This window comes from Mycteria americana, chromosome 14 (assembly GCF_035582795.1).
Source record: "Mycteria americana isolate JAX WOST 10 ecotype Jacksonville Zoo and Gardens chromosome 14, USCA_MyAme_1.0, whole genome shotgun sequence".
Classification (NCBI taxonomy): Eukaryota; Metazoa; Chordata; class Aves; order Ciconiiformes; family Ciconiidae; genus Mycteria; species Mycteria americana.
Window position 1 is genome coordinate 1306118 of NC_134378.1, and position 14668 is coordinate 1320785.

The 14668-nt window shown below is 55.1% G+C and overlaps 2 protein-coding genes across 3 annotated transcripts in view; one reads left to right on the forward strand and one right to left on the reverse strand.

The window, feature by feature from the left end:
• The window catches only part of SAMHD1 (SAM and HD domain containing deoxynucleoside triphosphate triphosphohydrolase 1), a 28083-nt gene extending 21834 nt beyond the window's left edge, over positions 1-6249 (forward strand). Inside the window, exons 13-16 of one of the 2 annotated variants that reach the window (XM_075516924.1) lie at positions 71-160; positions 1327-1431; positions 1800-1937; positions 4097-6249. In XM_075516924.1, the coding sequence (XP_075373039.1) occupies positions 71-160; positions 1327-1431; positions 1800-1937; positions 4097-4219 (456 nt within the window). In that variant the 3' untranslated portion in view covers positions 4220-6249. The remainder of the gene's footprint in view (positions 1-70; positions 161-1326; positions 1432-1799; positions 1938-4096) is intronic. The other variant, XM_075516925.1, reaches the window with a different exon arrangement.
• Positions 6250-8811: 2562 nt separating this feature from the next.
• Positions 8812-12899, reverse strand: TLDC2 (TBC/LysM-associated domain containing 2). Its single transcript, XM_075517482.1, is given in 7 exon segments — positions 8812-9490; positions 9910-9983; positions 10650-10745; positions 10917-11069; positions 11674-11835; positions 12670-12717; positions 12720-12899. Coding segments are annotated over 7 exon segments (849 nt in total). The 3' UTR covers positions 8812-9354.
• Positions 12900-14668: the final 1769 nt, after the last annotated feature.

The window sequence follows — 14668 nt, forward strand, 5'->3', positions numbered from 1 at the left end:
CATGCATTTTGTTGCCTTGGTCTAGACCTGAGAGTGCATAAATGTAATCTGAGTTGCTGTCTTTTTTCAGAATAGCGGCCTGGCAGAAAGCATTGCTAATTCCAAGCCAGAAAAGAATCCTCCAGATGTGGAGCTAAAGGCTGAAGATTTCATAATTGATGTAAATATCTCTCGGAGCGGGTTCAGAGTGAAAATTTCTCAATCATAGAGGGCCTTGTATACCGCAGTGAAAATTGGAGATGTGTTTCAATACACTTGCAAAGTCAAAAACAAAAACCACAGGGTTGCCTCATAAATGCTGTCCTAGCTGTTCAGCTCAAGGCTCTCAGAGCAACAAGCTTCCCCCTTGGGAGGTCTGCTGTGGTTGGGAGGGCCTGGGGGCAGAGGCTTCAGGCAGCTTCACTGGGCTATCGTTTGGGCACTTCTGCTCCCGGTGATGAATGTGTTCTCCCAGGACTGTCCTCACTCTAAAAAGGAGCAGTAGGGCAACCTTTGGGTTTTAGCATGTGGGTGTTAAAGTCAGCAGTCTAGGAGCCACTGCTGCAGGTTATGAAGGCAAGTAAACCACAGGCCTCAGTGGGAGGATAAGAGGCACAGTGACTTCCAGGCTTCTAGTGTTGCATGCCTGATGCATGGCAGCCACTCCTGAGTTTTGTCTTCTGCATAAAGCACCTTGCTGCCACAGCTCAGTCTCCAGCCGGCACTGGTGGGAAGGAGAACCTGAGGCAGAGGAGAGACCTTGAGCAGTCTGCAAGTATCAAATAGCTTAATCCCTGTTCTTGGTTGATTCTGGGAAGAGCTAACGAATGGCTTTCCATAGAGTGCATCACAAATCACTTCTGAAGCTCGCTTGCATTGAAGATTCACTTCAGGCTGGGTAAAATTGTAGCAGTTTACTTAGCTTTAAAGTAGTTGACTCTGCTTTCCTTGTCCCGCAAACTGAAGTCATGGGGAAGTGGGCTTCTCCCTGCTGACCACAAAACTGTTGGTGTACCAAGCAGATGTAAATAGTGTTGTCTAAACCTCATGTTTAAAATTGTAAGCTCTGCTGCTGCCTCTGTAGGTTGTGTGTTTTGGGGAGGCACAGACTGGCAAGGGACCAGCATGGTTCCACTGTTTGGAGCATTTCAGAGCGCGACTGGGAGCTGGTTGGTGTAAATGTGAATATCCACCTGGCAGCTTCAGAGCAAAAGGTGGTGGTTGTTAATTATTGTTCTATTTGATTAGTGTCGTTTACAGAAGTATAGTGCGTGTCCTTTTGTATTTATTGTGAGAAAACTAAAGACAAACATTAACAAATGCCATTTTTTTTGTTTTACATACAAGGTTATCAATATGGATTATGGAATGAAAGAACAGAATCCCATTGATAAGGTTCTCTTCTATTGCAAGGCTGATCCTTCCAAAGCAGTCAAGATCAGTAAGGAACAGGTAGTCTTTTATTTTTCTCAGCTGGCTTTGGAAGGGCATCTTCTTCACAGCTTGCAATGGAAGTGATTACAGTCCTTCATGGTAGCTCTTGCGGGAGTTCTGGAGAGGTTGTGGAATCCATGTCCTTGCAGGTCTTCAGTGTGTGTTGTACTATGACAATCTGGAATCCTGACAGCCTTTGCATATGAACAGTATTTAACTTGAATACACTAGGAGTCTGAGAAAAATACAGTTGATTTGGATAAAGCTCATGGATTGTAGTGGGATGTTTTTTACTGCTTTCCATTTGTATTCAAATGAAAAAATTGAAGTTCACTGGACTCTAAATTCCAAGAAATACTAAACCTTATTTCTTTGTTATTCCAAAGGTTTCAAAGCTTTTACCCATGACGTTTGCAGAGCAGGTTATCCGGGTTTATTGCAAAAGTCAGGATCCAAATATCGTTTCAGCTGCAAAACAGTATTTTATTCAGTGGTGTATAGAGAAGGATTTCACCAAACCACAGGTAACAAATTCATGTTATTTTTCTTGTCCTTAGAGCTCTTCACCTTTGTCCATAAGCTTGGTCTTTCATTAAAAAACTTGGCATTCAGGCCTTGTCTTTGTGGCAGAGCCACTCCTCACTAACCTAGCTTCTGGTTTTATTGTGGCTTGCATCTGGGTGTGCTTTGGTTTCACTGAAATAGTGATGGATTTGCATTGATTTAACTTACGTGATTTGAAGTGTCATGTTTTTATAACAAAGTTGGTATCCACACACTCACTAGTTCATGGATGCAGGTTGCGTCGTACAAAGGCTTAAAACAGCACTGAGAGATTAAAAGATCTAGGGAAGAGGTCAGCTCAGTTCTTCTGTTGCTTTCCCTCTTTTTCTTCATTGTTCACCAGCTGTTAAACTCATTCCTCCCTGAGGAGATTCACGGTCAGTCCATTTGCTCCGAGTTAGAGTGGAAGATATCTGCGGGAACAAGATTGCAAACCTCTGCTCTCTGGGCAACTAGTCTGTAGTCTGAGTTGCCTGCAAGGCCTTATCTGTGCTCTGTGTTTCCCTTTTCTGTCAACTCTCAGAACATACAAGTGTTTCCAGCTGTCAGGAAAGAAGAGGGTGTGTTACAGCTCATCTGACGTTTTGTTTTGTGTTGGGAACTGCATCAGAGCTGCCCTGGCAAGTAAAATGGAGACTCTAAAGCAGACCCTGAGTCCATACATCTTGCTTTGTATTCTTCCTGCCAAAGGTGGTGAAGAAGCCTGTAACAATCGTGGCTGTAAACTACTGATGTGTGATACAGCATCCCCATCACATCCCCCTTGCAGGAAGGTGGGCGCCTTCATCTAAGAAAATTGCTATGTGCTGATACTTCCAGTATATCCATTGCTGTAGGGAAGCAGTTATGGTTGTATCAAGTTTTTCTTAGTAGAAAATGCTAATGGAGCCACTCTGCTACATGCATGATCTGTGAAGTTTTTAGGCTGGAAGTGTCAGTAGGTTTGATAGATGTGCTGGTAAATCTGCTGTTACATTTCTCCCCTAATGGTTGGCTTTTACTTTTGTTTGTCTGATCGTCATACCAGGGAGAGGAATAGCTTGCTTCAGTTCCATGCACTTTTTCAGGTATCTTCCACTATCTGGAATCAAACCTTAAAGTAAAATAAATGCTTATATTAAAATCTTCAAGTTGCTTAAGAAATGCAGTGTGAACAGTTTGTTCTGTGAACCATGTATTTTTTTCCTTTTCATCAAGTATGTTACTATCCCTGACTTTGCATCTAATTTGCTAGAGACACCTGCAAGTCTCATTCAGGGGAAGAGCTACATCCTCTGAAATGAAAGACCACCCAGTAGATGAGTGCTCTTATGCACTGGAGCTACAGCTATAGGCACAAACAACTTGTTTTAAGGCTTGTTCTTATGTCATACTTCTGGCATCCGTCTTTTGAGAGCAGTTAATTTCAGAAGGGCTTTTTACAAATGGATCAAGCAACAAGCTTTGTCTGCTTGTAGCTTGTAGAGTATGGTTGCATCCTATAAGCATATTCTTCTAGTTCAGGCATATCCATCTCGCAGGCCCTGCAGAACATAGCAACATGCCTCACCAGCTTATTTCTAAGCTTAGAGAGCTTATTGCTCTCTTGTCTGTATTTGCAGTGCCTGAGCACTAAATTAACATGTATATCTGACAAGGATGAGCACCACTGCCTTAGACCATACCAGTTGCTGTACCAACATTACATACTTTAAGACAGTGAAAGGCAAATCCAAGCACCTACCGCTGGTCAATTGCATCAGTTTTAAATGAGATACTGTGGCGAAGTCAGAGCAAACACGTATAATAATGTTTCCAGTTCATATACCAATGCCCAAAATACAAGCCTGCTGATCTTCCTAGATTTGCTGGTAATAATTTAGGAAGAGGTCAACTGCCAGGGGTGAAGGCTTCTCAGATATGTGGGGGATTTTTTTTCTCCCCACCAGATGCTACCGCTACTTACAGCAGTTTCCATCTCTGGGATGCGCAGTCTTCAATGTTGTTGATTTACAATGCTGCTAGGACCTTGGATTTATTTTTTCTATTAAGTCTGATACTGAGGTTCTTTTCCCCTGCTTTAGGATAGAAAACAAAAGTGAATATACTATCATTAATGTTTTCTGACTTTTAATAATAGGATAGCGATGTGGTTGCCCCTCATCTAACTCCAATGAAGAAAAGCTGGAATAACACGAGAGATGATGAACACCAGACAGCTTCAGAACCCAGCTGCAAACAAAGGCTTCCTTTTGATAAGTAACACTTTTCCTTTTGGCACTATTCAGTCTGCTTCTTCAGAAGATGAGTAAACCTGAGCAGCAACTCTTTTAAAAGCCAGTTGGATGAACTGTAAGAATTTATGGAACAATGCAGAAATGCATTTTACAATACAGTATGTTTTAATGTGGGTACTTAAAGTGCATATTCCAAATGGCCTTTTAAAAAACTAACAACCTATTACAGCAGAGCAAACTCAATTCTCACTTATTTTTGAATGTATTGGCACTGTGTAGCAAGAGTAACTTTAAAAATTGCAATTAATCGTTATTACAAAAAGTGCTGAAGACACGTTACTGTTTCTTCTAGTCCTGATTCCTTCTTCAGATGATTGTGATATTGTGTAAGCTAGCAGAAAAACTTCCAGCTCAGGTTTGGTTTTGGTTTTTATTTTGGGGGGGGGGGAGGTCGTTTCTTTTTTGGGGTTGGTTTTTTTTTTTTCAGTCCCTGGGGAAGAGAGGAGTAAGTATGCTTCTGAAAATGCAGTGAGGTAATAGAACTTCGAAATAACCATGGAGGGCATCTTGAAGAATAGCAAAATTAATTTCATGTAAAAAAATAAAAGGAGGGGAGAGGGGAATCTTTTAATAACCAAAGATTACTTTTCTGGTATTCAAAAAGCTGAAGATGCTGGCCTCTTGCTTACAAGTGTGACCACAATTTTTATTGAAGTAACAATGCATTGCAGCGACATGCAGCCTTTTATTGTTTTATAATGTATTTTTGATACGTTGAATGTTATATTTTTACTCTTACACTGAACTGCAAAAACTGCTCCAAACATCCATTGTTTGGAGTGCTTGCAGGAAAGCAGAGCTACCTGAATGTTTGTCAAGGCAGGTGGACGTGCGCACTGTTCTTGGCACGGTTAGCGAGTCCCAGCAGGATGCTGCACTGTCTCTGCTCTTCCTTGCACCAAGTGCACCTTGTTTCTGCATTACACTGTACTAGGTAGACAGACTCTTCAGGAATTCTTCCATTCTTGTGTCCCTTCCCTGTTTCTCCCGGGTTTCTTCCTGATTGCTGTTCCTGTGTAATTTTTCTCTCCCTTGTAGAACTATAAAGGTTCTTACATCTTTCCCTTACTGGCAGTACTAATGTGAGTGCTGCTAAATGTCTGTCCAGTTGAAAAAGTGAATGAGGAAGATCTTTTTCCTCACATCTTTTACTCAGGTCTAAGAGGAAGGCTGCTTTCATTAAATAAAACCTAAAAGCTTGAAAAAGCCCACCCTCAAAACTAAAAATGCAAAGCAAAAGGTTCAGTAATGCTCAGAAATTGGAACGAGCTTTGGATTTTTATATCTGAAATGGGGAAAGAAAAGTTCAGCATTGAGTTTTGACAGCCAAGCGTGGGTAACTAGATTAGTTTCTGAAAACTAACACAATGGGAAGTCACTGTGAGAGAACTGCAGAACTCTCTTCATATCTGATTATGTTTCCTTTGCCCTCTTTATCACAGGAACTGATAGCTGTTAGGCAGAGGGAAGGAGAATGAGTATTCATGTACTTACTCAGATTTCATTTGTTGAAATAACCAGAAGTCGTTTTGCGCTCTGCTGCTTTCTTATGTACTTGTGCTCGTGTATCTGAAGGTGATGCAGTGCAACCTCTGCTGTTCATGTCTTTAATGGTATTTCAGATCTGCAGGTGTACCAGATAACTATTAGAAGGGGTTGTGACCCCTTTAAAAGCTTTTAGAGAACTTCTTATTATGCTTCAAGAAACAATATCTTAGAGTAAGGCCTTTATCTCCCTTATCAGCATAAAATCAAGTATTGTTCAGAATAATGTAATTCTGTTATTGTTGCTTGGGTTTGTTTTGAATCTGTTATAAAAGGTGCACTTTATACTTGGAAAGTATCTTTTGCTTATGCTTAAGCAAAAATTCGTACTTAATGTTAAGTTCTGAGACAGAGCATTTCTTTTTCTCAAACATGTTAATCTGAGCCTCTCTGGACTAAGAATAAATTTATAAACAATGATTTTACTATTCTTTTAAGGAATTGCAGTGTGTGAACTTTATTAAAAACGGTCTTACTGCACATGTATAAACAGCCAAATGTATTTCTAAAGGACAAATGCTGCTCTGTGGAAGTGCAGATCTTCCAGCTTGAGGACATGGTTTCTTAATTTATGGTTACTCAAGGGCGGTGTGAATGGTAACTACAGTGGAGCCAGCTCAGCTGTAAGGGACTGTGGGGCTGGGGCGGGGAGGGACGCTCATAGAGGCTGTGCCAAGATGGAGGATCCAACCTCTCCTCGTGCCGTCCGGTGGAACTGCAGCCACATGGCTGTTGGCATGGCTGGGCAGAGCAGGCAGGCCCCTGACTTCAGCATCCTTACAGTGGCCAGGCTGGCTTTAGGCGCTGCTCCAACTGTTGTGTAGGGGAAACGGGAAAAGTGCAGTCGTGCTTGACCAACCTGATCACCTTCTGCAATGAAATGAGTGGCCTGGTAGCTGAGAGGAGAGCAGTGGATATTGTCTACTTCAACAAGCTGTTGAAGTACGGTCTGGATGAACAGACAACGAGGTGGACTGAGGCAGGGCCCCCAGGGTGGTTGATCAGTGGCACAAAATCTAGTTGGAGGGCAGTAACTAGTGGTGTACCCCAAGGGTCACTACTGGGTCCAGTCCCAGTAGTCTTCATTACTGATCTGGATGATGGGACAGGGTCCACCCTCAGCAAGTTTGCAGATGACAGTGACCAGGGAGGAGTGGCTGAAACACCAGAGGGTCGTGCTGCCATCCAGGGGGACCTTGCCAGGCTGGAGAAATGGGCTGATGGGAACCTCATGAAGTTCAACAAGAAGGGCAAAGTCCTGCACCTGGGGAAGGTCAGCCTCATTCACCAGTATGTGCTGGGAATGCACCTGGAATGCTGCTTCCACCTGGGAAGCAGCTTGGCCAAAAAGGATCTAGGGGTCCTGGTGGACACACGAGTTGACCATGAGCCAACACTGTGCTCTTGCAGCAAAGTATGCCAATGGTGGCCTGGGCTGCATTAGGCAAAGTATTGCCAGTAGGTGGAGGATCCTTCCCCTCTGCTCAGCACTGCTGAGGCCACCCCTGGAGTGCTGGGTCCAGTGCTGGGCTCCCCAGTACAAGAGAGACAGGGACAGACTGGAGAGAGTTGTCTTCTCCCTGTTGTCGTCTTAAATCCCTTCTTAACTACTTCTCCATTTATGTCAGCCTGCGTGGATGCGTGCTGCAAGGACTGGGTGCCAGCCGCTGGAGAGATGGGCAGGGGTGGCTTTGGGGCCAGCAGCTGGAGTCAGACCGGGGCTGTAGGCACCCCTGGCCTGCGGTGTCAGCTCCTGGAGCGGGTGAGTCCCAGTGCCAGCTGCTGGCGGGGCGAGTGGCTGTATCGTCCCCAAACCGCGTGTCTGTGGGGGAGGTGTGTGTCATTTGCAGGCAAACTTTAAGCTGGACCATCTGGCGCGTATGGGGCTGTGGTGGGGGTCAGAGGGCCGGGATGTGGGCAGGGGGCCGGGCAGATTGAGGCAGACGTGTCCCTTGGGTAGACACTGGGCTCCAGCAGCCGGGCTGGGGTGGCTGGAGGAGGTGGCAGCTCCTGACGTCCTTCAGCGCCCGGCTACCCAGCGGTGCCGTGCTGGGTGCCATGTCCAGGGCACTTGCTGCCTTGGAGGGGGGAGCGGGCAGGGAGGCTTGGGCAGGAGGGAGCATCTTTGGGGGGAGGCTGAGCGAGTGGGATGCAGGAGGACAACAGGGTCAGCTGCTGCAATGGAGGGTCATCGCTGGGGCTGCTCACCAGCTCACTAAATGACTTTGGAAAGGGGATGAGTAGTCAAATAACATAAGGAGAGAGAAGCCGGCCATGGAGCATCTCTGAAGGGCCCTGTGAGACGGAGTCAGCAGGGAAATGGCTGGTGAGGTTCAACGCAGGTGCGCGTAGGGTGGGGTGGGTGTGTGTAAAGTTAACGCAGCCCGGGGCTCGATGGGATCCAGGCTTCACAAAATTGTAGGTTTAGGGTAGGAGCTGACAACGGCTGAGGTCATGGGATGATGCTTCAGCTCAGTGCCCAGCCACGCTCCCAAAATAAATAATCAAATGTGGTCAAACCAGGCAGGCCCTTGTCCTCCTGTGGAAACCCCTGGGCCTCCCCTGCCTTGAATCCCACCTGTGGGGCTGGTCCTGCTGCTCGGATAGGGACGGCAGGATGATGGAGGAGGAGGAGAGCTGGCCCAGCGTCCAGGAATGAGAGGTCAGGCCACATCGGCCAGGCAAGAGGCAGCAGGTCCTGGAGCTGCGGGTGGGAAGGGGCCAGGGGAGGGCTCTTGTTGTCCCCTCCCCGTTGGGAGCAGGTCAGGGCAAGATGCCCAGTGTAGCCTGGACACCCCTGAGGAGGAAGCCCTGGTCCTCAGGAGGTGAGGGGGTGGACAGAGAGTGTGGACTCTGCCGGACAGGGGACGGGACCCCGCTGACCCTCAGAGCAGTGCCCTGGGCCGGGCATACAGCCCCAGGCTGGGACAGGGCACGGCTGGCGTGCTCATGGCTCCCAGCCCACTCCCCACTGGTTGCTTTGCACAACTTCACAGCGCCATTCGTTGCTTCCACGGCAAGGGCAGGGCTGGGAGCGCAGCTCTGCCTGTTTATTGATGAGTGGTCGCTGCACTGCCTGCCGGCCCTGGCAGCACCATCCCTGGGGGCCGCGGCTGGGGGGGCAGGGGCTGCCTAGGCTTCCTCAGTCCTGCTGCCATCGTGCTGCTCTGGAAGCTCGCTCCTCCATCTGGGGACCCTGTGGTGCTTGGTCCTGCCATGTGCCCTCCTCCCGGGGCAGCTCTGTGTCATCTCAGCCAGGCAGGGTGCTCGGTGCTGTGGTGGGGGCCGGTCCTGCAGCCACCCCAGGGACCCCAGCATGGTGGCAGCAGCACTGCGGGGGACTGAGATCCCACTGCAGCCTGTCCCCATCGTGCTGCCCCCACCAGCTGTTGGCACGTGAAACGGGGGCGTTGGTGGGGACAGGGTGGAGGGAGGTAGGAGCGAGGCTGTGCACTGTCCCGGCAGGCTCAGCGGGTGCTAGCAGGGAACAGCTGTGCACAAGACATTGGTCCCAAAGCCCCAGCGCCACCTTTGTCCCCAGGTGGGCATGGTGGGGTCAGGCCAGGCCCCACACTTCCAGGTCCTGGATGCAGAACTCCTCCTGGGACGAGAGGGTCTCATTGTCGAAGGTCTCGCAGGGGTGGCTGCCCCCATGGTGCAGGTCTCCATCCAGCCACAGCCCAAATCTACCGCTAGGAAGGTGCCAATGGCACGGTTGGCTGGGGGTCCCCTCTCCTGCCTCCTCCGTGCCTGGAGACCTCCCCAGCCACCTCCCAGGGGACCAGCCACCTCCCTGTCCCCACTTCCTCCGTGCTGTCCTGCTGAGGATGCCAGGCACAAGGGACAGGCAAAACAGGGACAAGACAGGACGAGCAGCCACCCCTGGGGCTGCCACCCTGCCCGCAGGCAGGGAGCAGGCAGGCCTGCCTGCAGCAGGGTCAGGGGGATGAAAGGGCCAGTGCTGCTGGACAACCTCCACTGGTGGTTTTGGGTTCAAACCACCGGTGTGTGCCTGGACCTGGCTCCGCAGGGCAGCGGGGGCTCAGATCGTCAGATGGCCATCAGGGCTGGGGACCCCATGGGCTGCTGAAGCTGCTGGCACGGCTCCTACCTGCCCCCGCCGACCATCAGCAGGTCCGCATCCCCCTTCATGAAGAAGTTGTTCCTGCCTGTCCACCTGAACACCTGGGTGGGGACAGCAGACAGCTGGGACCGTGGGCTGGGGCGCAGTGTCCCTGTCCCCATCCTTGTCGCCGTCCTGCGAGGGACAGCTGGGGGCTGCTGAGCAAAGCTGGCTCTACCTGTCCCCACCGTGTCCTGCTTCTCCAGAGGAAGACCTGGCTGAGCCTGTGGGCACCATCCTGGTGCTGGCCTGTCCCCGCCAGCAGCCCTGGGAGCCCCCCCCGGGGGATGGCTGCCACCCACTGATGCCACCAGCAGCATCACTCACTGATGCCACCAGCCCTGTCACACACACAGACGGCCGCTGGCGCAGGCAGACGTGGCTGAGCTGCCTCCACGTCCCGCTGACGCTGAGCTGCGACTGCCCTCGCGTGCGGAGGGTCCCCGGTGCAGCCCGGCTGGGCAGGGCCCCCCTCCCTGGGCCCCCCTCCCTGGGCTCCCCTCTGCGCGTCTGGCTGGGATTTGCCTTCTCCCCCAGCCCTGGACAAACCCAGGGCGCTACAGCCGGCACGGCCCCCGCTGCTTCACCCACGGCCGGCCAAGTGCAGTCGCGTCAGCCCAGGCCCCCGCCCAGCACCCCGGGCACCCCCCGGCGTGGCCGGGTCCCAGGGGCATCGCCGGCCTCCCACGCCCCGGGGTGCCCCGCAGCTGGCGGCCTGCAGCCCCCACCTTCAGCTCCGGGGAGAAGGAGAAGAGGAAAGCCTCCCCCGTCCCATAGAAGCCGGCGCTGCGGCGAATGGCGCTGGCAGAGAAGGCGCCGAAGGCCTGGGGGAACAGAGCGGGGGGTGCGGCGCGGCGGCGCTCGGCGGGGCTCCCCCGAGCCGGAACGCACCCCCATCCTGCCGGCAGCAGCGAGGCTGTGGTTAGGCCCCCGGCGACGCCGGGTTGGCGGCCCCCAGTGCCGCGGGCAGCCGGGCTGGGAGGGCTCAGCCCTACCTGCGCCTCCGTGTCCCTGATGAGCAGCAGCGCGGGGCCGCCCGGCCGGCCCCCGCGCCGGTACAGGGTGCGCAGGCTGAAGCCGTCCCGCCCGGTGCAGTACAGCAGGCGCCAGGGCTGCTGGGTCAGCCGGGGGGGCAGCTGGGGGCCCAGCTGGGGCGGAGCGGGCTCAGCCGGGGCTGGCAGGCCGCTCCTCGGCATCCTTCCCCCGCCGCCCCGAGCACCGTCCCAAGAGGTCGCCCCGGGCATCCTCCTCTTCCCTCCCCCCCAGCGTCCCCCCAGGAGGTTCCCCAAGCACCCTCCCCACCCCCGCATCCTCCCAGGATGTCTCCCCAAACATCCTTCCTCCAAGCACCCTCCTGAGAGGTCTCCCCAAGCACCCTCCCCCTCCAAGCATCCTCTCAAGAGACCTCCTCCCACCTGAGCATCCTCCCAGAAGGTGTCCCCAAGCATCCTCCCCCTAAGCATGCTCCCAAGGGGTCTCCTCAAGCTCCCAGCCCAGCCAGCAGGTTCCCAGGATGCTTCCCTCAAGCATCCGCACCCTGAGAACCCTTCTGAGATGTCTCCCCGAGCATCATCCCCCCCCGGCACCCCCCCAAGAGGCGCTGCTGAGGTGGCTGTCCCCGGGGACAGGAGGATGGCATCCATCGGGCCTAGCACTGGACCAGTTCCTGGCAGGACAGTGGCCACGGCTGCACGGCGTGGGGGAGGTGAGTGTGAGGGTGGGGGTCCGCATGCTGGCGGGAGGGTCCCTCACCTCTTGGATCTCACCGTCCCGCAGGATGCTGCTTGGCGTGCTCAGCACCAGCCTGCACGGCTCCTCCGGGGCTGGGGCTGCTGCTGGGGCTCCCTCCCAGCCCGGCTGCCCCTCTCCAGCCGGCTCCCCGCAGCCCACAGGCTGCTCCTCGTCCTGGTCGGGCTGGGGGCAGGTGGAGGTGACCATCCCTGCGGGCCCCAAGGGAGCAGCGGCCCCGAACCCACCCTGCATGGGATGTCTCCCATCCAGTGTCCAGGGGCTGGGTGAAGGGGCCCAAAGGCTGCAGGGATGGGCGCTTGGCTGAGCCTCCAGCCCAGCTTCTGGCTGCCTGCTGCTCCCAACAGCCCTGCTGTGCCGTGCCGTGCCATGCCGTGCCGTGCCGTGCTGTGGCCTGGCACGCTGCCAGGCCGTGCCACCACTGCACACGGAAGTTCAAGGGTGTGGGGCTGCCCAAGGAGGAGGAGGGGAGGAAGAAGAGGAGGAGATCGGGGGAGGTGCCCACAACTTCAATCCAACCTCAGCCCCAGCAGAAGGGGTGAAGCCTGGCCGCTCCCCTCCTTGCCCACGGCCGGGCTGACCCTGCAGCGCGCGTGGGGGTCAGGGATGTGCCTTGGTCCTGGTGGCAGCTGGTGACAAGTGTCTCAGTGTGGGTGCAGCCCCGGCCCGAGGGCGGGTGGGCAGCGGTTTCCTGCTGCCGGTGGGGGACGGGCAGAAAACACCCCGAGGGGACAAGAGGGAAGAGGGAGGGCAGCCCCACTCGGCAGGAGAGCTCCTGCCCCCAGGGTGCTGGGATCCTTGAGGGGCAGCGGGGCTAAAGGAGCAGGTCCCGAGCGTGCCCACCAGCCTTCGCACCTCCCCAGCCCCTCACTCTCCCCAGGGCAGCCCCCATCTCTCTGGCTGGCCACGCACCCAGCCTGGCTGGTGCCTCCCGGCGCTGGCCCAAAGCTCATTCCCAGTGCCCACGCTGCCACGTGGGACCCCCCCCACAGGACCTACCAGGCGGTGGTAGCGGGCACGGAGCCCCCTCATCACGGGCATGCAGGTGCCGCTGGGGTGCTGGGAGCCGCGCTGCTGGGGAGCCCTTGACACCACCCTGGGTTAATGTTCAACCACGCTGGCCCCTCCCCAGCCACCCGGCGCGTGACACGGGTGGGTGGGGATGACGGCAGCCTGCCCTGGCTCATGGGGGTCCAGGATGTGTCCCCCTGCAGAGCCAGGTCCTGCATGGTGCTGGGACGGGTGGGCAGGCATCCTCCTCCAGCCAGGCACTGGGTGACCGGTGGCTGTCACCTCCTTTGCACCCCGGCTGCTGCCTGGTCCAGGCTCTGGATCGCCAAGCAGGGAGCCCCGAGGCCACGGGGGAGCCCTTGTTTTGGGATCAACAGGCAGGTCATGCCTGTGTTGCTCTGTGCAACACGACTGTTGCAATGATTGTAGCAACTGCCAACACCTGCCCGGCGGACGTGGTGGCACGTGCCCCTCGCTCTGGGCTGATGTCCTGCATCAGGTGAGCCGGGGCCCTGGGAGAGCCAGGGCTTGGCGGGGCTCAGCAGCAGCAGGAGGAGTGAGCCCCTGGCCAAGGCATCCCCCTGGCTCAGGCACCGCTGGAGAAGCTCCTGCAAATCAGGGAGGGGCTGCGGTGCCCCGGTGTGTCCCCTTCCCACTGATGCCCACCCCCCCACACCCCCCCCAACCAGCCAGCAGGGCCATGAGCCTGTGGGCCCAACCATAACAACGGCCCATTTATGCCAATACAGGAGTTTGTGCATGCCCTGCATGGTGGCACAACGGCCACAATGGCCTATCCCAGGCCCTGGCCCCCCTGCAGGTTTTTCTGGGGTTGCTCCTCGCCTCCACGGCAGGGACCATTGCAGCCCTGCCGGTCCTGGCTGCCCCGGTGGGTGGGTCCCAGCTCTGCTGTCCCCACCAGGCTTTGATGGCAGCGGTGGCCTCAGGATTGCAGCCGGAGACTGGGGGTTCTTGGTGCCCAGCATGGCTGGCACTCGGCCACTGGCAGGGCCCTGGGTGGGCCAGGAGGTCCCGGTGGCCCCAAAAGCCCCCCGGGGCCACCCCCTGCTCAGGAGCCAGGACGGGGCACCCAGTCCCTGTCTGAGCGGCCATCCCTACCCCTCTCCCTATCCCTGCCCCTGCCCAGTTCCTGTCCCTGTCCCTTGCCCCCGACCCCGTCCCTGCTCCTGCCTCTGCACTTGCTTCTGCCCCATCCCTGCCCCTGCCCGTGCCTCAGCATCTGTCCCTGCCCTTTCCACACCCTGCCCATGCCACTGCTTCTGTCCTTTACCCAGCCCCTCTCCCTGCCCCCGTACCTGCCCTGCCCTTGACCCCGCTCCTGCCCTGCCCCTTCCGTACCCTGCCCCCGATTCTGTCCCTGCCCTTGTCACTGCGCCTGCCACCGCACTGTCCCTGCAGTGCTCCTGCCCTTGACCCTGCCCTGTTCCTTTCTTCATCCCTTCACTGCCCCTACCCCTGCACTGCCCCTGCCCCTGCCCCGTTCCTGTCCCTGCCGTTGCCCCTGCCCTTCCCTTCTCCCTGTCCCTGCCCATGCACTTGCCCATTGCCCTGTCCCTATCCCTGCCTCTGCCCTTGCCCTTTTTCCCTGCCCTTGCTCCTGCCCCTTGCTCCTTCCCCTGCACTGTCCTTGTCCCTGCCCCTGCCCTTCTCTTGCCCCTGCCTCATCCCCTGCCCCTGCTCCTGCCCTTGCCCCTCTCCCTGTTCATGCCAGTGCCTGTGCCCCTGCCCCTTGCTCTTCCTCTGCCCCCACTGCTCACACCGTCGCCTCTTCTCAGGACCACTTCTGCATCCAACTTTGGGACCTGCTCCCCTGGAGACCCAGAGGGACCCAGCCTGGGGGGGCAGTGGGGGGCCAGGAGTGGGGCTCTGGGCACAGGCACAGGAACAAATTCAGCTGCTGGAGACGGGACGGAGCTGCTGCCTGTGGCCCCTGGGCTCAGTCCTGTTACCTCCCATCAGCATCGTC